Consider the following 22,357-nt stretch of genomic DNA (forward strand, 5'->3'; position numbering starts at 1 on the left):
GAACTGCTGAAGACACTACGGCTTACAGGAAAACCTGGGATTTATTACTCCAGATTCAAGGGCCACTGGGCCAACCTAAGAAATCCTGTCTTTTGCGGAGCCGGATGCTCTGCACCATTTCCTCGCGGCTTCCTCCAAGTCCCCTCCCAGGACCCTCGAAGGGAGCGAGACTGTCGGGGTCTCCCGCTCGGGCGGATTCTCTCCCCGCGGGCCTCCGGTCACGTGGCGGCATCCAGCCAATCAGCGCGGGGCGTCCGTAGTCTCGGCAACAGTTGCGTCCAAGTTCTGCAAGCCACGGGTCTCTTGCAAACTTGGTATTACTGTTTTTCTGGTACCCCATACCCCCGCGCAAGCAAGCACACACACACACACACACACACCACGCACACACGCACGTTCACACACTCTTTTCAGCACCCGCTTCCGGCCCCGCGACCATGGACTATTTTTCTGAAGAGTACGAGGCTGTGTTCCGGTCTCTGCTCCGTAAGTTCACCCTAAGCTCCCGGGAATCAACGCCAGCTCCAGGAAGCCCTCAACCCCCGGGTGGACGGGTGCAAGTGGGGTGAGGACTACGACAGGGACGGATATCTCATTGTGTCGTCCTCTCTCTGGGTGCGGGGTTGCCAGGGAGTCGGGGGCAGGTCGTGCATGTTTCTCAGATTTCCTTGCCCGGGCTGGAGGAGCAGGCCGAGTTGCTTTGGCTTGGAACTAGCGGCCCAATCCATGGGCCCGGGAAAGGTGTCCAGGCCCTCTGGCTGGCCCTACTTCTTCGCTAGACATTAGTGTGTTCAGTATGGGAGAAGAGGCATGGAGAAGACCAACAGTCTTCAAAATTTTGGTGATAGCCTGCTGTCTTTGACAAGCGCTGCAACTTCAGAGGTGAAAGCCAGATAAATGGATACTTACAGAAGAAGGGATGAATACTGGGTCCAGGGGTGACACCTAGGAGTAAGAGGTCTGCTAAGTGCAGAGGATGGGGAGGAATGATTCCAAGGTCCTGGAGAGCTCTTTACACTGGAGCTTCAATTAAGGATACAAGGAGTTATCCAAGCCAAAAGGGGGAGGAAAGGTATTCCAGACCAAGGGAACGGCATGCACAGAGGCCCAGAGACATGAGGTCCTCAGAAAACTGCTGGTAGTTTGAGTGTTGCTGGAGATGAGAGGCAAGAGGGGTCAGAAGGGACAGAGCAGGAGAGATCTTGTGAGCCAGGAGATGGGGAAGCCACTGAGAATGACAGGATTGGATTGGGAGCGTCAGCAAATGCAGAGTCTGACTTGGCAAACTCACAATGTTGGGAGTGGGGCGATCTGGGACTGTCCCAAATTCCCAGGCCAAAGACACTGGGAGGTGAGGGAAAGGTGCCAGGCTAGAGGGGGCTGATTGGATGGGGAACTTGGAAAGAGTTCTCTTGGTTGAGTTGGAGATCCTTGTAGGCCATACAAGTTGAGATGCTTTAGGAGCAACTGTATGTAGAAAGTTGGAGCTAATTCCAAGTCATAAATATGGGTATGGGTGTCCTCTGCATATGCAGGGCCACAGAAATGAGAGTGGAGGAGTGTTTAGGGGGAAAAAAAAAGAGTGCCCAAGTGTAAGCCTGGAGGCTATCTACATTTTAGGAGTGGGTAGGAAAAGAGAGGCCAAGAACAAGTGGCCAGAGAGGTAGGATGGAACTTAGGGAGAGATTTGTATCAGAAGCCAAGAGAAAAGGAGAGAATTTCAAGGAAGTAGTGAATTGTCTCCAGACACCTGAAGGGCTGTCCCAGAAAACAGGGGAAAAATGTGTTTTCGGGGGCATCAGTGGGAGAGGACTAGGACCAAGGGTCATAGAAATTCCAGGGAAACAAATTCTGGGTCAATATAAAGAAGTCTTTTCTAGCAGTTAGAATTAGGCACTCACAATGTTAAGTAGAGAACACCCTGTCACTGGAGGTATACAAACAGGCAAAGTCCGCAGGGGCGTTGTAGAAAGAGTTCCCTGACCTGGGCAGGCAATGGGACTAGTTGGCGCTGAGAGCTTGCCTCATTAATCCCTGGGGAACATTTTCACACAGGCTCTACCCACAACCACATGGTGACCTCTTTTATTCGAAGAGCCCGCCTCATTTTTCTATCAACGGACAGAGGACCCCAAAGACTACTAGAATGCAAGCTTGGTGGGCCTGCAGCCTTCACTCTGGAAGGGAAGGAGCGTAGGGGGAGGTTAGGGAGGAAACAGGAACCGAGTCCCAGCAAGGTAGCTTTGCAGGCCATTGTGAAAGAGCGTCGTTTAATCTAAGAGAAGCCATTTCAGTGAAGCCATTGCAGGGTTTCAGAGGGGGAAGGGATGGCTCTGGCTAAAGGCAGATCATGGATTTGGGGTCTGGGGGGGCACAAGTGGAAGAGGCGAGACCAGTGAGGAGCATGTTTTGAATGCGTTCCCACGGTCTGCAGAGTACAGTTTAAACCCCTGAACCTGGTGCTGGAGATCACTCCAACTGTATTTTCTTCCATTAACCTCCTCCTTCACACACAATGTGCTTCCAATTTGTGAAACAGTTTAGTAACCCTGAAGTCCCTAAACCCCACCCTGATTGATCCCCATGCTGGCCCCTCTATCCCTTGAAACCCAACTCATTCTGAAAGCACACTCAACGTCCCCTACTGCACGATGACCTCCCAGATCCCTCGGTCAGCGTCTCTCCCCTGACTGAAACCACCTTGTAACCCCTCTGGTTACCCCACCTTGTTCTGTGCCAGCACACTGCCTGTTGGGCACCCAGCCAGTACCAAGCACTGGGTAACTTTCAGTAAATGCTGGTTTGATGAATGACTAAATTTTCAGTCGTACCAAACATCTTGTCCTCAAAGAAATGATAAATGGGTTGTTGAGAAGTATTTACTTCTGTCCACATTGATGTATACATACTTTAATTATTTTCTGACTATGAAAGGAATACATGGGCATTGTAAAGGGACTTAACAAATGTACTGACTGTTCACTTTGTGCCAGGCTGGGTACTGGGGACGCACAGGAAGTAAGACACAGTTCCCGCCATTGGGAAACTCACAGGCTGTTGGGAAAGAAAAGTATCTTCATCCAGAAAAATATGGTAAATGCTATGAGGGGGCTAAACATAGGGGCTATGGGGACCAAGAGGGGGACGAGGGAGAGCCTGGGGTGCTTCAGGCGACCGTAATGCCTGAGCTGAGCCTCAAAGGCTAAGTAGGGAATAATCAAGTGAACAAGGGAGAGACAGAAGCGTGTTTCAAAGACAGGAAAGAGCACGGTTTGGGGGGGGGGGGCAGGAGGAGGGAACTACGGAACCACAGTCAGCTTAGTTTGGGTACAAATACAAGGTGAGGCAGAAGGAATGAGAGAAGGAGCTGGAGAAATTAGAGGGGTTGGCAGGGGTGGGTGAGACAGGTGGGGCTAAGTTAAGGAGATGGAACTTTATTCTAGAGGCAGCTGGGAGCAATAGAAGGGTTTTAAGCAGGAGACTTTGGGTTTTAGAAGGAAAATGATGGTGACAATATTTTTAATAATAATGCTTTATCCCTTCTGAATTTCAGAACATTCCCACACGTGTTATTCATTTGATCTTCATAATAGCTTCGGGAGGTTGCTACAGGAGAGTTTATATCATTTTAGGCATAAAAGAATTGAGACTCAGCAGGATTAGGTGACAGCCTGGGGTAATATCAAGTAATGGCTAAGAGTTGAGCTCTGGGGCCAAACCAAAGTTCATGTCCCAGCTCTGCTACTAATCAGCTGTGTGACCTTGGGCCTCTCTGGGGTCGGTGTCCTTACCTGTAAAAATGGGTGTAAATCATGATGCCAGCCTGTTACGTCTGTCCACTTGCCATTCACTCACTCACCAAATATCTACTGAGCTCCCACTATATGTTGGCACCGTGGAGGTGCTGGGACTCCAGCAGGGAACAAGAGAGATGAGATCTCGGTTCACGGTGTATTGGAAAAACATAAACCAAATAATTGCACCAGGGGTTTCAAATGCAACTGTCTGCCTGAACCAAGCCCTTACTGAATGAAATGAGCTGCATGTGAGATGATAGGGAATGGTGAGGCCTATGGCAAGCTGCAGAGCGCATGCCCCAGCCTAACGCAGTGCAAACTGGAAAAGTTTAAGCAAACAAGTACGTCAAGCAAAACAGGACCCTAAGCCTCGTTCAGTACGAGGGCTGCCAGTTTGCAACCCTTGATTTACATACTTATGATGAGTGGTCTGAAGGAAAAGTACAGAGATAACAGGAGGATACAACGCAGCCTGAAGCTGGAGAGTGAACATTTGGTCTGACACGTGGAGAATGAGGAGGAGTGAGGAGGCGATGGATGGGGGAGGGAGCATTCCTGGCAGGGGGAGCAGCGTGTGCGGAACCCTTAGGCAGGATGGGGCTTGGATCATTCAGGGAACAGAGAGAACGCCAAGACATCAGGACAGGGTAAGGAAAGACAGGCAAGTGATGAGGCAGGAAAGGTTGGCGGAGGAGGGTTATGGGACTTTATTTTGAGGACTATGAAAAGTCATGGAAGTATTTCAACATGGGAGGGTAAGTATATAAAAAAATAATAGTAACAGTGCACTTATTATGAACGAACTGGACTGATTCTAAACATCTCCACCACTCAATAAGGTAGGTACCATCATTATCCCCATTTTACAGATGAAAAAATTGAGACCCTGCAAGGATAAGTGATCATGCCCCCAGTAAGCGGCAGGGCCGGAACTCAGACCGGAGCGTTCTGGCTGCAAAGCCTCTGTGCTTTACGGCACTAGGCTGCCTCAGTTGATCAGACCAGATCAGAATGGCATTTTTGAAAGATCATTCTGATTGCCAAGGGGTACTGGGGGCGGGGGGACTGGGGTGGAGTAAGATTAGAATCTAAGAAGTTTCATGAGAACGCATATAAATCTCTTAGCATAGTGCCTGCCGTTGGGATTGCCCAGTCACGTTAGATGTAATTATTTTCATCATCATAGCGAGGCAACAATAACGCCAGGCCTGGAACCCAGGTGCCCTGATGCCCAGCCTGGTGCTGAAGCATTTCTCCTCCCTGACTCCTTTGGTCCTCTTCCTGAAAGGAACTCACCTTCTAACCCTCTTCCAGGGTTGCGCCAGTCTGAGTACTTGGTTGACGATGGACGTGCCAGCAAGGAGCTCGTGTTCAACCCTGACGCGGTCATCGCCCACTGCTTCAAGCAGTTCAAGCAGGAGGACTTCCACCTGCCTCAGAGCCGCCGGAGGATCATCTTCTTGCCTCGAAAGGAGGCTCTGATGCCCGTCAATCCCACCCCCCACCCCCAGGCTCCCCCTGAGCCCACCCCCAGCTCCAAAGCCCTGGAAGTTGGGGACATCCAAGAACAGCCAGAGGACCCAAGGGCCTGGCTGACCCAGAGGCTGAGGGTTCGGCAGGACCTGGAGTCATTTGGCAGCATAGAGAGGTGGCTGCGGAACAAGTCCAGACTCACGCCTTCGGAGGCCAAGGTCCTACACGAGAGCCAGAAGGAGCACGAGGCCCGGCTGATGGGCCAGCTGGCCACTCCCAGAGACACCGAGGTGAGCAGCCCCATTTGCCAGATGCAGACACTTCGGGTGTTAGGGGCATGCTGTCATTTCACTCCCTTGAATTAAGCAGGATGGGGATCTTTTACCCCCACCCCCACCCACCATCCCCCTCCCAGTCCCAGGGGAGCAAACAGAAGTCCTACAAAGGTGTATTTGTTATCTATTGCTGCATAACAAATACCCCCAAGGTGACTTAGAGCAACAGATGTTCATTATGTCACTGCTTCTGAGAATGAGGAAGCTGGGAGGAGCTTAGCTGGATGGCACTGGCTCAAGCTCTCATCTCAAGATGCTGGCCTGGGCCACAGACACCTGAAGGCTTGACTGGGCAGGATGACCCGCTTCCAAGCTGGCTGCTGGCAGGAGGCCTCAGTTCCTGGCCACATGGGCCTCTCCCAGGGCTGCTCGAGTGTCCTAACCACATGGCAGCCGGCTTCCCCCAGAGCAAACGTCCAAGAGAGCAAGGAGGAGGCTGCAATGCCTTTTATAACCTCATCTCAGGAGGTCTCAGTTTCAGAAGTTTCACACCATCACTTCTACCACGGTCTGTTTGTCAGGAGCAAGTCACTAAATACTGCCCACATTGGAGGGGAAGGGGGTTGAGCTCCACCTTAGAAGGGAGGAGGGTTGAAGAATTTGCGACTATATCTTAAAACCACCCTGGGAGGAATCATCCCTGGCATTCATCTGTGGGACATTTTGAATACTCACTGTTCATTCATTGGTTCATTCATTTGTTGAGGGACTATATGTGCCAGCAGGTGCTCACAGGGCTACTGTGAGGATCACAGCTGGGAGGTTGGAAGAAAATTTTTTATAAATTTGTATATGTATTTATATATATTATACATATAAGTCCCTTTTATAAATATGAAAATAGAAGCTCAGTGAGGCCATACATTGTCCAAACCCATAGGGATAGTAAATGGCAGTCAGTAACCAAAGCCCTCATCTTCCAACTCTTTGCAACACAGACACTGTATGGGACATCTCCTTACAATACCGACACTTGAAATTTCTCCCAGTTCAGGTAAAGCTGGCATAAGAGGTCAGGTAACTTGGGTTTAAACCCAGCTCTGCTCCTTCCTAGCTGTATGATCTGGGCCTTAGTTTCCTCAGCTGTTCAGTGGGGATAACCATTGTGCCTGCTTCCTAGGGCCACTGTGACATCTAAATGGACTCATTTATATATGGTGCCTGAGACAGTGCTGAGCGTATCGTGAGCACTCAATAAATGTTTGCCATTTTTATTATTATTGCAGACTTACTGATGTCATCTGGGTTGGCCCCCAAACTTCAGAGTCAGTCCTTGGTGTAATCACAGTCAAAAGCCAACTTTCATGGGTCCAGCACACGCTTTCCTGCCAGCAGCACAGCATCTAGGTATAAGCACAGGTCTTGGGTTAGAAACCCAGCTCCACCGCTTACCTGCTGTGTGAGCCCGGGGAGGTCACTTCACCTCTCAGCCTGTTTCTTCATTTGTAAAACAAAGGGAAACTAATACCTAATACCGAATTCACAGCATTGTTTTCTTCATTCAGCAAACCATCACTGCCTACCTGCAGAGGGCTGGGGGCTTTGTTGAGTACAAGGATAGGAGGTGGAGTATGTAGCTAAATAAGACATGGTCGTGCTCTCACAGTGTTCCCGTGCTAGCAGCAGAGGTGGACAGAGCAGATTAAGGACTCTACAGTTTGCCACAGGCCATGAATAGACTCTAATACCCTGAGGGGCTATAAGCTAGGGAACAGCAAGGCCCTTTGTAAACTGTCAAGTGCTGCACCAAAGTGAAGGAACATTATTCCTAAGTACAGTCTCCCTCAGCATCTGTCGGGGGGGAACCCCACAGATACCAACATCTGAAGATGCCCAAATCCCGTATATAAAAGGGCAGAGTATTTGTATATAATCCCCAAGCATCCTCCCATATAAGGAGGATAAATCATATCTAGATTACTTAGAATACCTAATATAACGTAAATGCCATATAAATACAATGTAAATTTTATGTAAATAGTTGACAGCCAACAGCCATGACAAATTCAAGTTTTGCTTTTTGGAACCTTCTGGAATTTTGGGGGGGAATATTTTCTATCTGTGGTTGGTTAAATCCGTGGATGTGGAGCCCGAGGACCCGGAGGGCTAACTGCATTCCCGTTCACCTGGAAATGGAGGAGTAGGATTTGGACAGGAAGAGAAAGAAGGAGAGGTGTTCCAGGCAGGAGGCCCAGAAGGGGCAGAGGCTGGGAGGTGAGGGCAGCGGCAGTAGGAAGCTCCGGGCTGGGGCATGAATGTGCACCGAGAGCCCAGTGCAATTACAATACTGACTGGTCTGACAGGAGAGATGTGGATAAGAAGAAAGTTTTACTTCTCATATTGTCCAAGCCTCTTGTTTCTCATGGGAAGTTGGAGGCCCAGAGAAGCCAGATCCCCCAGGCGTCCCGTGGCAGGACGCACCTGCCGGAATCCAGCGCTCCTTGCCCTCCCCCTTGCTGTCTGTTCAGGGTGGCTCAGACTCTCTCTCTCCCACTTCTAGCTCTGGGGATCTAGCTCCATCGGCCTGTCTCCCCCAAACTCTCCCCTCTACCCCACTCTCTTGCCTTTTTCAGAAGAAAAGCCCGCGACCCCTCCACCGGCAGGTGCCCCCGCTACCACTGCCCAAACCCTCTGCCCTGTCGGCCTTGTACTCTTACCTGTGCAGCCACAAGATCAAGATCCAGGAGATATTTCACAAGGTGGAGCAGGGCAAGAACCAGAGGATCTCCAGGGAGGAGTTCATCGCGGCTCTGAAGGCGGTAAGCGCCTCCCCCGCCCCCGAGGCTGGCCTGACTGGGGGATGGAGGGCGCCCATGCACCACCCTCCCCCCGCTGCCCCCTCCCCAGATCCTGCTCCGACCATCAGCCGTATTACTTATAAAGCCGCACTGGTATATGTGGCTTAACCTGAAGCCCCATCAGACCCCTAAAGCCACCCTGCACCGACCTGACCTTGAAAGGCCCTAGCTGAGTGGGAAGTCTGCGGAGTCAGCCCCATAACCCGCCAGCTGCTTGGGGAATCACCCCAGAACTGAGCACAGAGAGAGCTGGGCCTTCAGTCCTGCCTCTAGAACCTTCTAGAACTTCTGGAACCATCATTGGCATATGACTCACCCGGGGTCTTGTTAAAATGCAGCCTCTCTCTCAGCTTCCATCTTGTTAAAATGCAGCTTCTTGTTAAAACGCAGTGGAAGCGCGGAGTCCTCACCACTGGACCGCCAGGGAAGTCCCCCCAAGATGCTGCATTCTAACAAGCTCCCAGCGATGCCTGTGGTACAGGTCCACGGACCACACTTTCACAGGTTCTTCAAAAATTCAAATTAGTTGTAAATAAATAAAAATCCAGTTCCTCAGTCACAGCAGCTACAGTTGGAGTGCTCAATAGTCACGTGTGGTGAGTGGTTCCTCCACTGGATCCCTCAGACATAGAACATTCCCGTCATCCCTTCCATCGGTCTAGCAGAGGTTTGCTAACCATGGCCCAGGAGTCAAATCCAGCCAGTCTCTTGTTTTTGTAAATAAAGGTTTTTTTCCTGTAAATAAAGTTTTATTGGAACACAGCTACACCCAATATTCTACATATCGACATGGCTGCTTTCATGCTAGGAGGGCAGAGTTGAGTAGTGGTGACAGAGATCACGTGGCTCCCAGAGCCTAAAAATATTTACTATCTGGCCCTTTCCAGAAAAAGTTTGCCGACTCCTGGTCTGGGTGAATTAAGCTTTTATATATTTTGAATACAAGATACCTTTTAAAAAAACTTTAGGAAGGGGAATGCTACATCTTTTATGGTCTTAAATCATCACCAGTTTTCCCACTATCATTTTATGACATGTAATTATCGAAACAACATTTCAAAGCATTTAAAACAACAAAAAATGAAGAGTTGTTAATCAATGTAACCAAAAAGATAAAACATTAAGTCCTTTAGCACCAGGTAAGTTCTGATCTTCTTTAAGTAAAGCTCAGTGAATAATATCTACAGTCTAAAGAAGCTGACGAAGTTGTATTTCCTTTCAAACTTTTCTTCTTGAATATTCGATATTGCTGGCAAGCATTTTACTTCTCTGAAGTTGCTCACCATCCTTAAAGGAGTAATGTGTATCAGATTTCCGATTCTTTTTTACTTCAGTTCAGGGAGGCTTATGTGTCCCTCATGGACAGGGATGACAGACGTGAAATCCTTCTTCCAGCCCAGCACAGGAAGGCTGTCATTGAGATTGGAATGGGGTGGGGAGGGAGGCCAGAGGAAGAAGTAACAGACTCTGCAAAGATGACGATATGTCTGGACTGGGTTTTGAAGGAGGGATAGGAGTTTTTCAGGCAGGAAGTGGGAAATGTCTGAGTAAAGGCAGAGGGTGAGAACGTGTAGGGTGTGTTCAGGGCCCCGGGAAGGGCTCTGAGCTCCTGGGCAGAGACCTTGGGTGTGAGCTGGGGGTGGCTGAGGATGAAACTAGACGGGGAGGTGAGGCCAGGCTGGCTGTCCTGGCAGGACGTTTGGAGTCTGCCCGCCCGCCTTGGGGCTTCTCTTCTCTCCTCAGGTTGGAGTCCCTCTGAAAAGCCAGGAGGTGGAGGACATCGTGATGTATCTCAGCTCTCTGGGAAAGCACAACAGCATCACCGTGGATAACCTGGCCAGCACCTGTGAGCAGTGGTCTTCGGCTCAGCAGAAAAGCACCCTGGCAACTGCAACAGAGTGTACATATCCACCTCCACCCCCGTGTCTCCACTTCCGCATCCTGGGAGCCAGTGTGATGGAGGCAGCCTTGGCTCACTTGAGTGTGTTCTCCACCTCTGGCTTACTATAGGTGGGCCAAGCCTCCCTCTGGTATTTCCAGGCCCAGAGATCAACCGCAGGGTAGATTTTCTCTTGAGTGCCCAGCTACCGGGTCCATTCAAAGATAAATGAGGCCCAACCCTATCCTTAAAGGAGGATTCTCAAAGGGTGGTTTTAGCCCATCAAAGCCCACCTGATAGGCTGAGACTGACCCAAACGGCAAGCCTTTCCACTTGTATGTGGGTCCAAGGCCTTCCCACTATTAATCTACATATTATTGATAAAAAGTTAACTAGAATTCAGAAACTAGAATTAGTACATGTTTAGAGTTTACTGGAAAGCCTACTTTAGTATTCTACTATCAGGGATATTAGCAGGGCTGCTGTGAACAGTTGTATAGGTTGTGCACAGCTCAAGTTCCATTTGCCAAGCTGTGTGCTTGTGAAGCCACATCTATCCAGAGGAAGCACAGAGGCAAGTTAGAAATGAACCAGCCGTAGCTCTGCCTATGAATTTACAACACAGGGTACATCATGGTTTTTGTTTGTTTGTTTGTTTATTGTTCGTGCCACTATTGTAAAAAATTTTTTGAACTATAGATAAAATTAAAGTCCTCCCTTGACTACTACCCACCATTCCAGAGTCCTCCTCAAATATAAACACCTCTCTCTTCTTCTAAATGAAACAAATCTTGCTTTGTCCCCACCCTCAGGTTGGCAGGAATTTAATTTCAGACACGTTTGTGAGGGTGGACGTGGGGGGACCTCCTCGCCCTCCCTGAGGTCATGTAAAAGCCCTGGGAGGGCAGCAGAGGGGTTTCCTTACGGAGGTGAAGATTTGGGCGGGGTCTCTGGAGTTCAAGGTTACACGGAGCTGGGTGCTCAGCGTCCTCACGGGTAGGTTCTTTTAGAGACGCCTCCCTTAGCGCATCCCCTCCTCAGTCCCACAGGGGAGCGAGATTTCTGACCTCCGGTCTCAACAAGCCTCCAGGCCGAGACACCGTCACCCCAGGCACAGTCTCCGTCCCTCTCAGAACCCCAGGGAACCTGAGTGCCCCCACTGTAATGAGACCCTGTACCCTTTGTGTCTGGTGCATCCTTGAGGTCTCCTCGGGTTAGGTGGGCTTTCCCACCCACACTCTTTTTGCCTTGTCATTATGCCTTACCAAAGCTTAGCATTATCCGCGTAGTTGGCTGCAAGTTATTTGCTGAATGATCAGAGTGCCCCAGACACAAACGTGCTGGTACACGTTTGCAGCAAAGGTATTTGGGACCTATTATTCCCTAAGAGCCAAGAGCAGGTATCTGCTTGGCCAGTGCTATCTCAGTGTCCTCACTGAGTTCCTTTTCCCTGGAGAGCAGCAGTGGGTAAGGTAAGCGGACTTGGGTATCTCTTGCTTTGCTTAAAGGGGCAGTAGCATCAAGAGTCTGGACGCCTGGCTTACAAGGGAGAAGGTGGTGGCTCTGGGGCACCCCCTGTGGGCTGCAGAGCTTTACCCTCATTTACCCACAGCATTAGGTCATTTTCTCCTTCCAGTCCTGGGAGGTCAGGGCTACTATTCATGCTTTGCAAAGAGGAAGCTGAAGCTTGGAGAGGCTGAACACCTGTCCATAGTCTCAAAACTAAAAGGTGGCAGGGCCAGGATTTCATTTCTTCCCGGGACAGTGGAGGCCTGGAAACAGGATGCTGGAGGATGAGAATGGCAACAGGAGGGCTTGTGGCCACGGTGCAGGTGACGGAGGAGGTGGCCACACTGGAAACGGAAGAAGGGACACCTTCAAGGTGCACCTCAGATGGCACTGACTGGACACGTGGGCACCTGCTTGGTGACACTGGTTAACTGCTTGGTGGATTCCATGGCTGGGCACCCTCTCAGTTCCTCCTTCCTCTGTCTCTTCCCTCTGCTCCTAGACTATAGATCTGCCAAGGACAGTGGTTCCCCACAGAGTCCATCCAAGAAGCAGCAGGAGAATTTAGCCCCAGAGCCTCTCAAGATGGACCTGCTGACCGTACCCGTGGTCGACACCGAGATGGAGGCCCAGCCCATGACCCTGGAGGAGATGGACGATGTGGGCAAGCGGTACTGCGAGAAGAAGCGGCAGAGCAAGGTGCCCCCGCCAACAGGGGAGGGATGGGGCTTGGAGACTGGGCAGGCCTGGGTTCAAATCCACTGCCCCTGCATCACCTTCTGGCCAGGGGAGCTCTTAGTAGGGGGCTTCCTTACCTCCCTGTTGCCTCTTCTGTATGTAAGAATGGCACTTACCTCACAAGGTTTCTGTGAAGATAAAACGAGATGATGCATCTGAAAGTATCCCCTTCGTCCAACTCTTTAATTATGACTTCGCATCCTGAGCCCAGGGCTGCATCTTCATCACAGCTGGAATCCAGGAACCTGGCCTGGGGCCTGGCGCTGAGTAGACACTCCAGAAACAATGTGACGAGTGAAGGAAGGGAATAACTGATTACATGAGTTAATTCATCCAATAAATATTTATCGAGAGCCTGTGATGTGTCAGGCACCGTTCTAGGTGCTGCCTAGAACAAAACAGCCCCAGGCCCCAGGAAGCTGAGAGTCTAGTCAGGGAGGCAGACAGTACTAATATAATACTATCTATCAATAAATATTTTCTACTATATACTTTTTTTGTTTCTTTTTGGTTGCTTGGGGACTTCCTTGCTGCGCGTGGGTTTTCTCTAGTTGCGGCGAGCGGGGGCTACTCTTCGTTGCGGTGTGTGGGCTTCTCATTGCGGTGGCTTCTCTTGTTGCGGAGCACGGGCTCTAGGTGCACGGGCTTCAGTAGTTGTGGTGCACGCAGCATGTGGGATCTTTCCGGACCAGGGCTCGAACCCACATCCCCTGAATTGGCAGGTGGATTCTTAACCACTGAGCCACCAGGGAAGTCCCTCTACTATATACTTTTTATAGTATAAATATGTATGTATATATATACATATATAAAATAAAATGTCAGGTATTGGTAAGTGTTATATTGACTAAGATCTGATTAAGTTGCATGATGAGAAAACCCAAAATGTTAGAGCAAGGATCAGCAAACTTTCCCTGTAAAGGCCCAGATAATAAACATCTTAGGCTTTGCAGACCATGTGGTCTCTGTCACAACAACTCGGCTCTGCCATTGTAGCATGGAAGCAGCCATAGACAACAGCTAAACAGATGAGTATGTCTGTGTGCCAATAAAACTTTATTTATAAAAGCAAGTGATAGGCCAGATTTGACCTATAAACTATACTTTGCTGATTCTGATTTTATTGTATTTATTTATTTTTGAACAAAAACAAGGAAAATTTTGTTAATAGTTGACTACATCAGAGCAGTGATTCAAGTAGACGTCAGAAACTACTTTGGTTTAATTAGAACAAGAGATTTCTATTTTAAAATGCATTCTCGGGGGACTTCCCTGGTGGTCCAGTAGTGAATCCGCCTTCCAATGCAGGGGATGTGGGTTTGATCCCTGGTCAGGGAACTAAAATCCCACATGCCATGGGGCAACTAAGCCCGCACGCCACAGCTACTGAGCTCACGCGCCTCAGCTAGAGAGCCTGCGTGCCACAAACTACAGAGCCCATGTGCCCTGGAGCCCATGTGCCACAACTAGATAGAGAAAACCCACATGCCGCAACTAGAGAGAAGCCCGCGCACTGCAATGAAAGATCCCGCATGCCCCAGTGAAGATTCCATGTGCCACAACTAAGACCTGATGCAGCCAAAAAAATAAGAAAAAAAAACCTTAAAAAAATTAAATAAATAAAAAATTCATTCTCGGACTTCCCTGGCGGCCCAGTGGTTAAGACTCCACGCTCCCAATGCAGGGGGCACGGGTTCGATCCCTGGTTCGATCCCACATGCCTCATGGCACGGCCAAAAAAAAAAATGCATTCTCATACTCAAAATAGCTATTTAATCATTTCTTCATAAAATATACTAAGGTAAGCAATGACCTCCATTAACAGCTGATTCTGATTTTAGAAGCTTTAAAAAGATAGACTTTTTCTTTCCTTACAAAGAAATAAGGCCAAAAGTGGCTGTACGCTCCCCAGGCCTCTTCTATACCTTCAATACCTTGCTCTGTCATCCTTAACACGTGGCTTCCACTTCAAAGTCACATGTGGCTGCACCTAATTTAAATTCCCACACAGCCAGACAGTCGAATGTAATGTTTCAACAGGACACCTCTAGGGCCTAGTGTATGTATGATATAGTTGTGTGTGCGCTTCCGTGTAAGGGGCTGTGCACACAGAACCGCACACGCTGACCATTCAGATGCTTTTCCGGGGATCACCTGGACCACGTGTGATTTTTCCTCCCAAGCCAGACTTCAGAACCTGCATTCTTTGCTGTTGCCCCTCACGGGGGCCTGGGGGGGGAGGTATATGAGGCTCTACATCTGCCTTGGGCCAGGAGGTGAGGAGGGGGGAGTGCCAGCCTCTGCTCTCTCCACAGCTCACCATCCCCTCCATCCAGTACACGGAGCACAGCGGGAACAAGCACTTGGATGAGCACTGCCTCCCGTCCACCATCCACGGGGAGATGGAGGCGCTGATCAACAGGTCGCGCACCAGCACCTTTCTGGTCTACCTGCAGTGCTGGAAGCTCTGCAAATCCTACAGCCTCCCGCTGACCGAGGACGTCCTCATGAGAGGTAAGGGCCTCGGGGCTGGTCCTCCGGAAGGTGCCAAGGGGGCCCACAGCCAGGGCGAGGATGGCGTCCACCTGAGGTCTGTCCTTCTCCAGCTGACACACATCAAAGCACGCCGCTGCGGCCTGTGGTGGGGACATTGCGGGGCCGGGCGGTGGGGGTGGGAGATGTTGGTGGTGGAGGGAGGAACAGCCCCGCCTGGTTCGCTCTTAGATGGGATTTTACAGCCCCGCAGGGCTGCAGGCTTCACAGGCCTGGAGATCTGGGTTCCCCAGTCTAGAGCAGGAAGCGCCAGGCCAGGAGTTCCAGGTGAGGGAGCCAGAGGTTGGGCACAAAGAAAGGATCCCGATTTCAGAGAGGGAGTCTGGCTGGAAGTGGTAACTGCTGTGATGCACTGGGTGCTCCAAACCACTTGTCTAGGCCAGGCCTGTTTCCTGGTGCTTCTACCACACGGAGGGAAGAAGGCGCCGGGAGACAGGTTCTGCTGAGGCCCTTTGCTCTCTGCTCAGACCAAGGCCTCCACCCTGAGATTTCCTACTGGTTCTGCCCTCTGCGTGGGGGAAGGATTGTGTTTTCGCACACACAAGCAGAGCTGAACCCTCCACATCTCTGGGTGTGTGCTTCTGAGACATGGGACAGGGGAGTGTCCCCATAAGCCCCTGCTGACCATGTAGCAATGCCGGCATCCCACATTTATGAGTTTATTTATTTAACGGGCAGGTCACTGTCTGTGCTTTAAAAACACGGAGTGAGCTGCACTTGAGGGCAGAGGTTTTCCCATGGGAACTCTGCAGGAAGGAGCTGTGGCCACACTGGGCATGTGGCTTTCTCAAAAAAGGGGGCCCCCAGAGAGCAGTGTGACTTACCTGAGAACAAGAGTTAACAGTCCCAATTGATTGTCTCCATCTTTTCCCCCAGATGGAGGGAAACACGTGCTAAATGCATAGGGCCCTGGGTCTCATGTTAGTTTGCTAGAACTGCCGCAACAGAATACCACAGACCGGGGGCTTAAACGGCAGAAACGTGTTTTCTCACAGGTCTGGAGGCTAGAAGTCCAAGATCAAGGTGCCAGCAGGGTTGGTCTCCTCTGAGGTCTCTCTCCTTAGCCTGCAGATGGCCACCCTCTGGCTGTCTCTTCACATGGTGTTTTCCGTGTACACGTGAACCCCTGCTGTCTCTCTGTGCGTCCAGATTTCCTCTTCTAAGGATACCAGTCAGGTTGGATTCAGACCCATCCTAACGGCCTCATCTTAGCTTAATCAGCTCTTGAAAGGCCCTATTTCCAAATACAAATTCTGAGATTCTGGGAGTTAGGGCTTCAGTATATGAATTTGGGAGGACACAAGTCAGCCCATAACAGGTCTATAAGGGGAAGTGGCCAAGGGCCTTCAGGAACACAGGCCAACCAGCCTAAATGGTCATTGTCTGCTGCACACGCTGCCCACCCCTTGCTTGGGTGGCCACTTGCTGCCCGCCTGGGTGGGGAGGGCAGAGACAGTAGGAGACCCCACTGCTCTGGACACCAACTTTTCACCACATCATCGTTCCTTCCTCCTCCCCTGGGGAGCCTTGTCTACCTGGATCATTTACATTCCCTGGTCTTGGCTAGCGGTGGAGCTGCAGCTGTGTCTTCTAAAATACCAGCATGCTTGCCAGGTACCCGAAGGCTCCTGTGGGCTAGGTCTTTTCCCCGGACGTGCCCCTTGGTCTGTCCCCACCAGAGGCTTGAGCCTCTGCTGATTCTCTCCACCACTGGCTTTTGCTGGCTTCTGGGTCCGCACACAGGTGAGCTTCACCTGTCTGCAGGATCCCACCACCCATGGGCACATGGGAGCATCTGTGGGTGGGCTTCCTTTTGCTTCTGATTGGTCTAGATGGAAGAGACACTGGTCCATCTCTGACCACTGCCCTGGCCACTATCTGTTGGCTGTCCTTATGACAGAGGCATGATCTGCTGTGGCCCAAGAAGTACAAACACAGGGATTTCCAGGTCTGTGTTCAAGGCTAGAGCTTGTGTTCAAGGTCTCAAGCTTATGGGCCGGAACTCCAGAACATCGAGGCATTTCCTGTCCCCACTGAATATAGCTTTATTATTTTTCTCCCCCTGATTTTATAGATAATCCATGCTCACTTATATTTTTTGAAAACATAAAAATAAAAATCCCCCCAGCGTGAGTTGACCAGCAATAATATTTTAGTGACTGTCCTTTCACAAGGACAGTCTTTCTTTACTATTTACACAAAATTATTTATGTAAATCATTTTTAAAGTCGTGTGTGTGTGTGTGTGTGTATATGTATATATATATATATATATATATTTTTTTTTTTTTTGCCGTACGCAGGCCTCTCACTGTTGTGGCCTCTCCCGTTGCGGAGCACAGGCTCTGGATGCGCAGTCTCAGCGGCCATGGCTCACGAGCCCAGCTGCTGCACGGCACGTGGGATCTTCCCAGACTGGGGCACGAACCTGTGTCCCCTGCATCGGCAGGCAGACTCTCAACCACTGAGACACCAAGGAAGCCCCTATATATATATATATATATATTTTTTTTTTTTTAATGTAGTTTTCAAAAATCATTTAAACCTTTAAAAAATGTTGACATGGCACGTCTCCTCCTTCCCTCCCTTCCCTTCTCAGCTCCGCAATCCCTGCCCTCCCCGCCCCAATAACCAGCATTAATAACCTGGAGAATAACCCTCCATCACTGTGTCCAGAACATGAGATGTTTGTGTGTCACCATCTTAGGACAAGCCCTGCTCAGCAGCTGCAGGAGGGCGGAGCCCCAGCCCAGTGCTTCTTACGTTCTTTACGAGGAGAAAACTGCCAGCGACTGGGTCTAAGTTAATCTAGTGAAGTCTTGGGTGAGCCCTCCCGTCCTCCTCCTGGACTTCTGACCAGGACGCCCCTGCAGAGTGGGGTGTAGGGCAGCGCTCCGTCCTAACTACCCCCAGGCCTCGGGGCCACTGCTGCCCTAGCTGTGAACAGGCACCCTCACCTGTGGTCCTGTGAGCGGTACCGCGCCAGCCGCGCCTCCCGACAGCGTGCTGCGGTGATGCACACACCACCGTAGGGGAGGCTGGGAGAGGGCCTGGGGGACGCTCTGCGCTACTGTGTTTGCAACGTGCTGTGAATCTACAGTGATTTAACAATAAAAATTTTTTTAATGTATATAAGAAAAATCTTTTCAAGCAAAAATGTGAATTTGTTAAAACAAATAGACAAACCCCCCGCTCTGCCCCAAAGGCTCGGTATGGGGAGGGGTCTTGGGCTGACAGGCCGTATTTCTCTTGCTGCTCACAGCCCTGCTGTACCCGGGGGACAAGATCATTTTCCAGAAGGACCAGGTGCGTCCAATCCGGCAACCGGGAGGCTACTACTCGGACCTGAAGATCTTCAGTCCGAACCAGGCCCTGCTCCGATCCCAGGGCGTTTCCAAACCTGTGGCTCAGAAGCCTGACAAGCTGAGTGTCGGCCCCCTCCTCCCCTGCCTGTGCTCCTGTCCCACTGCTGCCCCTTTGCTGGGGGGCTGGGGGTCACGTTGTGCCAGTGTCTGTGTCCTAACCTGGCATGTCCAACCCAACTGATCACCATGGACTGGCCACGTGTCCCCGGGCACGTGTCTCTGCAGCCGCCTTGCCTCGTTCCCACACAGCCACCCTCCTGACCACATCCTATGTGACCCCAAGCTCTCTGGAAAAGGTTAAAAAGAGGGACTTCTTAGAGAAATGGGGGAGGACCCTTCACAAATTATGGGCTGGGTGTCAGGGCCCCTGCAAAGGACAGTGATGGCAGCCCCTTCTCTGTCCTGCCTTCTCTGGCAAAAGGTGGGCTTGCTTGTTCTCCCCAGGAGGAGAACAGAACTCTGCACTGGGGCCTCCCCCTGACCCTCAGATCCCAAGTCCTCTCTAAGAAAATGTCCTCCTTTGTCAGGAGGTTGACCCGAGGGCAGGCTATGAACGAGCATCAGTGGTGACTGCAGACTGGAGAACGGCAGCATCCCTGCAGAGTGCGGGAGGAGGGGGCAGCTGACCAGATACCATGAGGGGGGGAGGGGCCCAAGACGGAACCACACCATAGGTCACTGCCAGCTGCCTGCTAGGGAAGTCTGGCCAGAACAGCGGGGGTGGGATGTAGCAGAGCCGAGTGGAAATCCAACAGGCCAGCGGTTAAATGGACAAGCTACCTTACTCACCGAGCCTCAGTATGTTCATCTGTAAAATGGGCACAACAGCTATACCACACACAGTGAGGACCAATGAGAAATGCAAGTAAGCTTCTTAGCAGTTAGCACTCGAGCACGGATTGTTGTTGTTGTTTTAGCCTGCCCCGTCATGGCGTTCTCCAGTGCAGGAGTGGGCTAGGTCTGCAGGTGGGGCTGTCCACAGCCCTGGTTGGGAAGAGCTGAGCATGAGCAGGGCAGGTGGTGGCCTAGAGAGTCCTTTCTGATCCCCTAGTGACTGCCTTCCAGCCCCTGAGTGGCTGCCACCAGTTCCTGAGCCATGAACCTAGGGAACCTGAGAAAGTGACTTTTGTCCTGCTTAGGTGGGCCACAGTTATAAAGGATAGATGTCCCCCGGGGCAGGGGTGGACTGGTTTCATTGGCTTCTTTGAATGCATTGTGAAAGATGCTGGAGCCAGACGCAGGCTTGCTGGGAAAGTGTGCTGCGGTGATTAGTGATGTCTGCTGGGAAAGTGTGCTGCGGTGATTAGTGATGTCTGCTGGGAAAGTGTGCTGCGGTGATTAGTGATGTCTGCCAGGCCTGAGGTTTGGGGCGTTAGCTTTCACCACCCTTGTCCTCAAGGCTGGATTCAGCTCTGGAAGGCAAGTGGGAGTCAGGGGCCCCAAAAGGACTCAGATTACCGAGCATGTCTCATAACCATCTGGGAGGTCTCTGTGCTGGGAAATGAGAAACCCGAGGCTCCACAAGGGGAGTGACTTGCCCCAAGTCACCCAGCCAGCCAGGCCTTGAGCCCAGGGCTGTCATCCTGTCTGCCTGACCAATAGGGGCCCAGAGGTCTAGACACCCCAGCGCACTGTGTGTTCCACTGGAGCATGGGGGACAGAGTCAGGGCCCCACCCAGGTAGAAGAAGTTCTCCTTTCAGAGCTCTGGTCTGGACTCAGAAGTGGACCCCCTGTCACACTGACCTACTCCCCAAAGCCCCACTGACCTGGATTTCCTGTCTCCTGAAAAGGTACCTCTCTCTCTCTTCTCCACTAGGAACATGCTGAAGAAAGTCAAGAAAGTCAGCTTTAAGAAGTTTGAGGAATTCACCAGGTCCGTAGTGATCATCTAACTCTGGGAGGGGGGCGGGTAGGAGGAAGGTGCCCAGGACTCGCATGTTGCAGGGTACACGGCAGCACTGCACCTGGGACTCAGTGCCCAGGAGCTGAGGGGCATAAAATGACACTTAGGAGTGCTAGGCAGACACTGCTCTCCAGATGTTAGCTCACGTAAATCCTCTCAACAACCCTATGAAGTTACTCTTAGCATTCCCATTTTGCAAAAGAGGAAACTGAGGTACAGGAAGTTTGACTATCTTGCTCAAAGTCACATCTCTATTAAGTGGTGGAGCAGGGATTCGGACCCAGCTGTGCTGGCTCCAGAGGCTGCATTCCGAACAGCACATTAAAATGCCTCTGCAGAGCAGACAGTGTGCACTTAAGAGTTTGGGTTTAGAGGCAGCAGACTGGCACTCAAGCCTGTGCCCTGCCACTTGCTGGCTTGTGTGGTCTTGGAGAAATAACTCAGCCTCCTTAGGCCTCCGGGTCCTCGCTGGTGAGGCAGATGGGACAATAGAGCCCACCGCACAGCACTGTCGGGAGGGCTGAGTACTAGAGTGCTTAGCACGGTGCTGCACCTCCACTCTGCTCACAGCGGGTGGGCTCTACTGGGAAGCAGCCCCAGCCGCCACCTGTCTCCATGACAACCGTCCCAGTGTCTTCTCCTTCTCCAGGAAGCTGAAGGCGAAGAGGCCCAGTGGTCCGCAGCTAACCCATCCCAATTTCTTCTGGCCGGGTCACCTCCTGGACAAGCTGAAGCTCTACCTGCCCACTGTGACCGTGGACCGGAGCCTGGCGCTCTTCAGTTGTGTCCAACACCGGTCCCAGGCCTACTCAGCCACCTACCATCCCGACCACTGGTGGCCCATTAAAGACATGAACTACATGACCTATGCCTATTACGATGCCCCCAAGATCTACCACATCAACTGGACTGGCCCAAGTGTCACCAAACCTAGCCATCCTGGGCCGGGGGCCAGTATAGCTAGCAGCCCAGAGCCGTAGACACAGGGACGGTATCAAAGAACCAAACAGAAGTCGTTTCAGTGGGAAGGCCCGGGCCAGCTCTCTCCAAACTCAAAGTGTGCAGTGTGTCAGAGAGTGGATGTGTCCAGGGAAAGATGTGGGTTTTGAGCATTTCCCTCTCCTGACCTCTGTCCTTTTGAAATAAACCACGTTGGAGTTTTTCTCATGTCACCTGTGATACAGCTGATGTGATTTCCTGCTCAGGAGCTGTGGCCAGAGGGATGTTGGCAAAGCTGGGGTCCTGAGCCTGGGAAAAAAACACACATTGCCTGGGGTTTTGACGGGGATGCCTGCATGGCACCTCCAGCCTCTCATCCTGGATCTCAGGGCCCACCAGGAAGCAGCAGGCAATGTGGGTACCCCTGTGCCCTTCTCTTGAAATAAGTGTCCCTCATCTCCCAAAGAATGAGCCATTTGGGTCACTACTTCCAAAACTCTTGGGCCTTACACAAGTGCAAGCACACTGGTTCGTGAGCCCTTCCCCTGATTCGCCCACCTGACCCCCACATCAAGACATTTTCCTTCACAACACGCACCCTGTGGGCTGCTGTTAGCACAGTGCCTCTGTGCTCAGCAACCCAGTTGACTTCCACAGCCCACAGGGCAAGCAGGATTCGTGAGGTGTGGCGCAGTCGCGTGAGGTGTGGTGCAGTCTCAACCCTACGGCGTGCCAGCTGTGTGATCTTGGACAAGACATTCCCTTCACATTTTACATTTCATGTCTCTGGCTCTCCTCAAACTCCCCTTCACAGTCAAAATCTCACGAAGGAGTTGTCAACACTTGCTCCCTTCCCTTCTCACCCATTACGAAGTCAACAACACCATCCACTTCAGCTTCTGTATCCATCTGGCCCTGAAACTACTCTACCACAGATCACTGATGGATGACATGACATCCCTATCGTGTTCGGGCTCTGTTTTTTTTTTTTTTTTCCTCTCTTGAAATTTGATTTTCACGATAACCTTCAAAATAAAAGCTAGGGCTTCCCTGGTGGCGCAGTGGTTG

The 22,357-nt window shown here is 51.1% G+C and overlaps 1 protein-coding gene across 3 annotated transcripts; it reads left to right on the top strand.

The window, feature by feature from the left end:
* The first annotated feature begins 283 nt into the window (after nucleotides 1–283).
* EFCAB12 (EF-hand calcium binding domain 12) lies at nucleotides 284–21,517 on the top strand. Of its 3 annotated transcripts, XM_027093754.1 has the most exons (11): nucleotides 284–486; nucleotides 2,994–3,093; nucleotides 3,554–4,636; nucleotides 5,112–5,560; nucleotides 8,179–8,364; nucleotides 10,147–10,303; nucleotides 12,294–12,490; nucleotides 14,845–15,043; nucleotides 18,344–18,503; nucleotides 20,264–20,320; nucleotides 21,000–21,517. In XM_027093754.1, exons 4-11 carry the CDS (start codon nucleotides 5,279–5,281, stop codon nucleotides 21,328–21,330), a joined length of 1,569 nt encoding a protein of 522 aa, XP_026949555.1. In that variant the 5' UTR covers nucleotides 284–486; nucleotides 2,994–3,093; nucleotides 3,554–4,636; nucleotides 5,112–5,278; the 3' UTR covers nucleotides 21,331–21,517. The 3 variants fall into 3 exon arrangements, 2 of the variants coding, with proteins under 2 accessions (XP_026949555.1, XP_026949554.1); XM_027093753.1 differs by lacking the exons at nucleotides 2,994–3,093; nucleotides 3,554–4,636; XR_003430115.1 differs by lacking the exons at nucleotides 2,994–3,093; nucleotides 3,554–4,636; nucleotides 20,264–20,320 and having other exon boundaries at nucleotides 18,344–20,237; nucleotides 21,000–21,111.
* Nucleotides 21,518–22,357: the final 840 nt, after the last annotated feature.

The sequence above is a fragment of the Aethalodelphis obliquidens genome, unplaced genomic scaffold (genome assembly GCF_003676395.1).
Source record: "Aethalodelphis obliquidens isolate GAN/ISIS:26980383/991018 unplaced genomic scaffold, ASM367639v1 scaffold86, whole genome shotgun sequence".
NCBI lineage: Eukaryota > Metazoa > Chordata > Mammalia > Artiodactyla > Delphinidae > Aethalodelphis > Aethalodelphis obliquidens.

Coding starts and splice junctions, on each gene's coding strand:
- EFCAB12 (XM_027093753.1), top strand. CDS start 438: ATGGACTATTTTTCTGAAGAGTACGAGGCTGTGTTCCGGTCTCTGCTC. Junction 487..5,111: donor TGTGTTCCGGTCTCTGCTCC/GTAAGTTCACCC, acceptor ACCCTCTTCCAG/GGTTGCGCCAGTCTGAGTAC. Junction 15,044..18,343: donor CGAGGACGTCCTCATGAGAG/GTAAGGGCCTCG, acceptor TGCTGCTCACAG/CCCTGCTGTACCCGGGGGAC.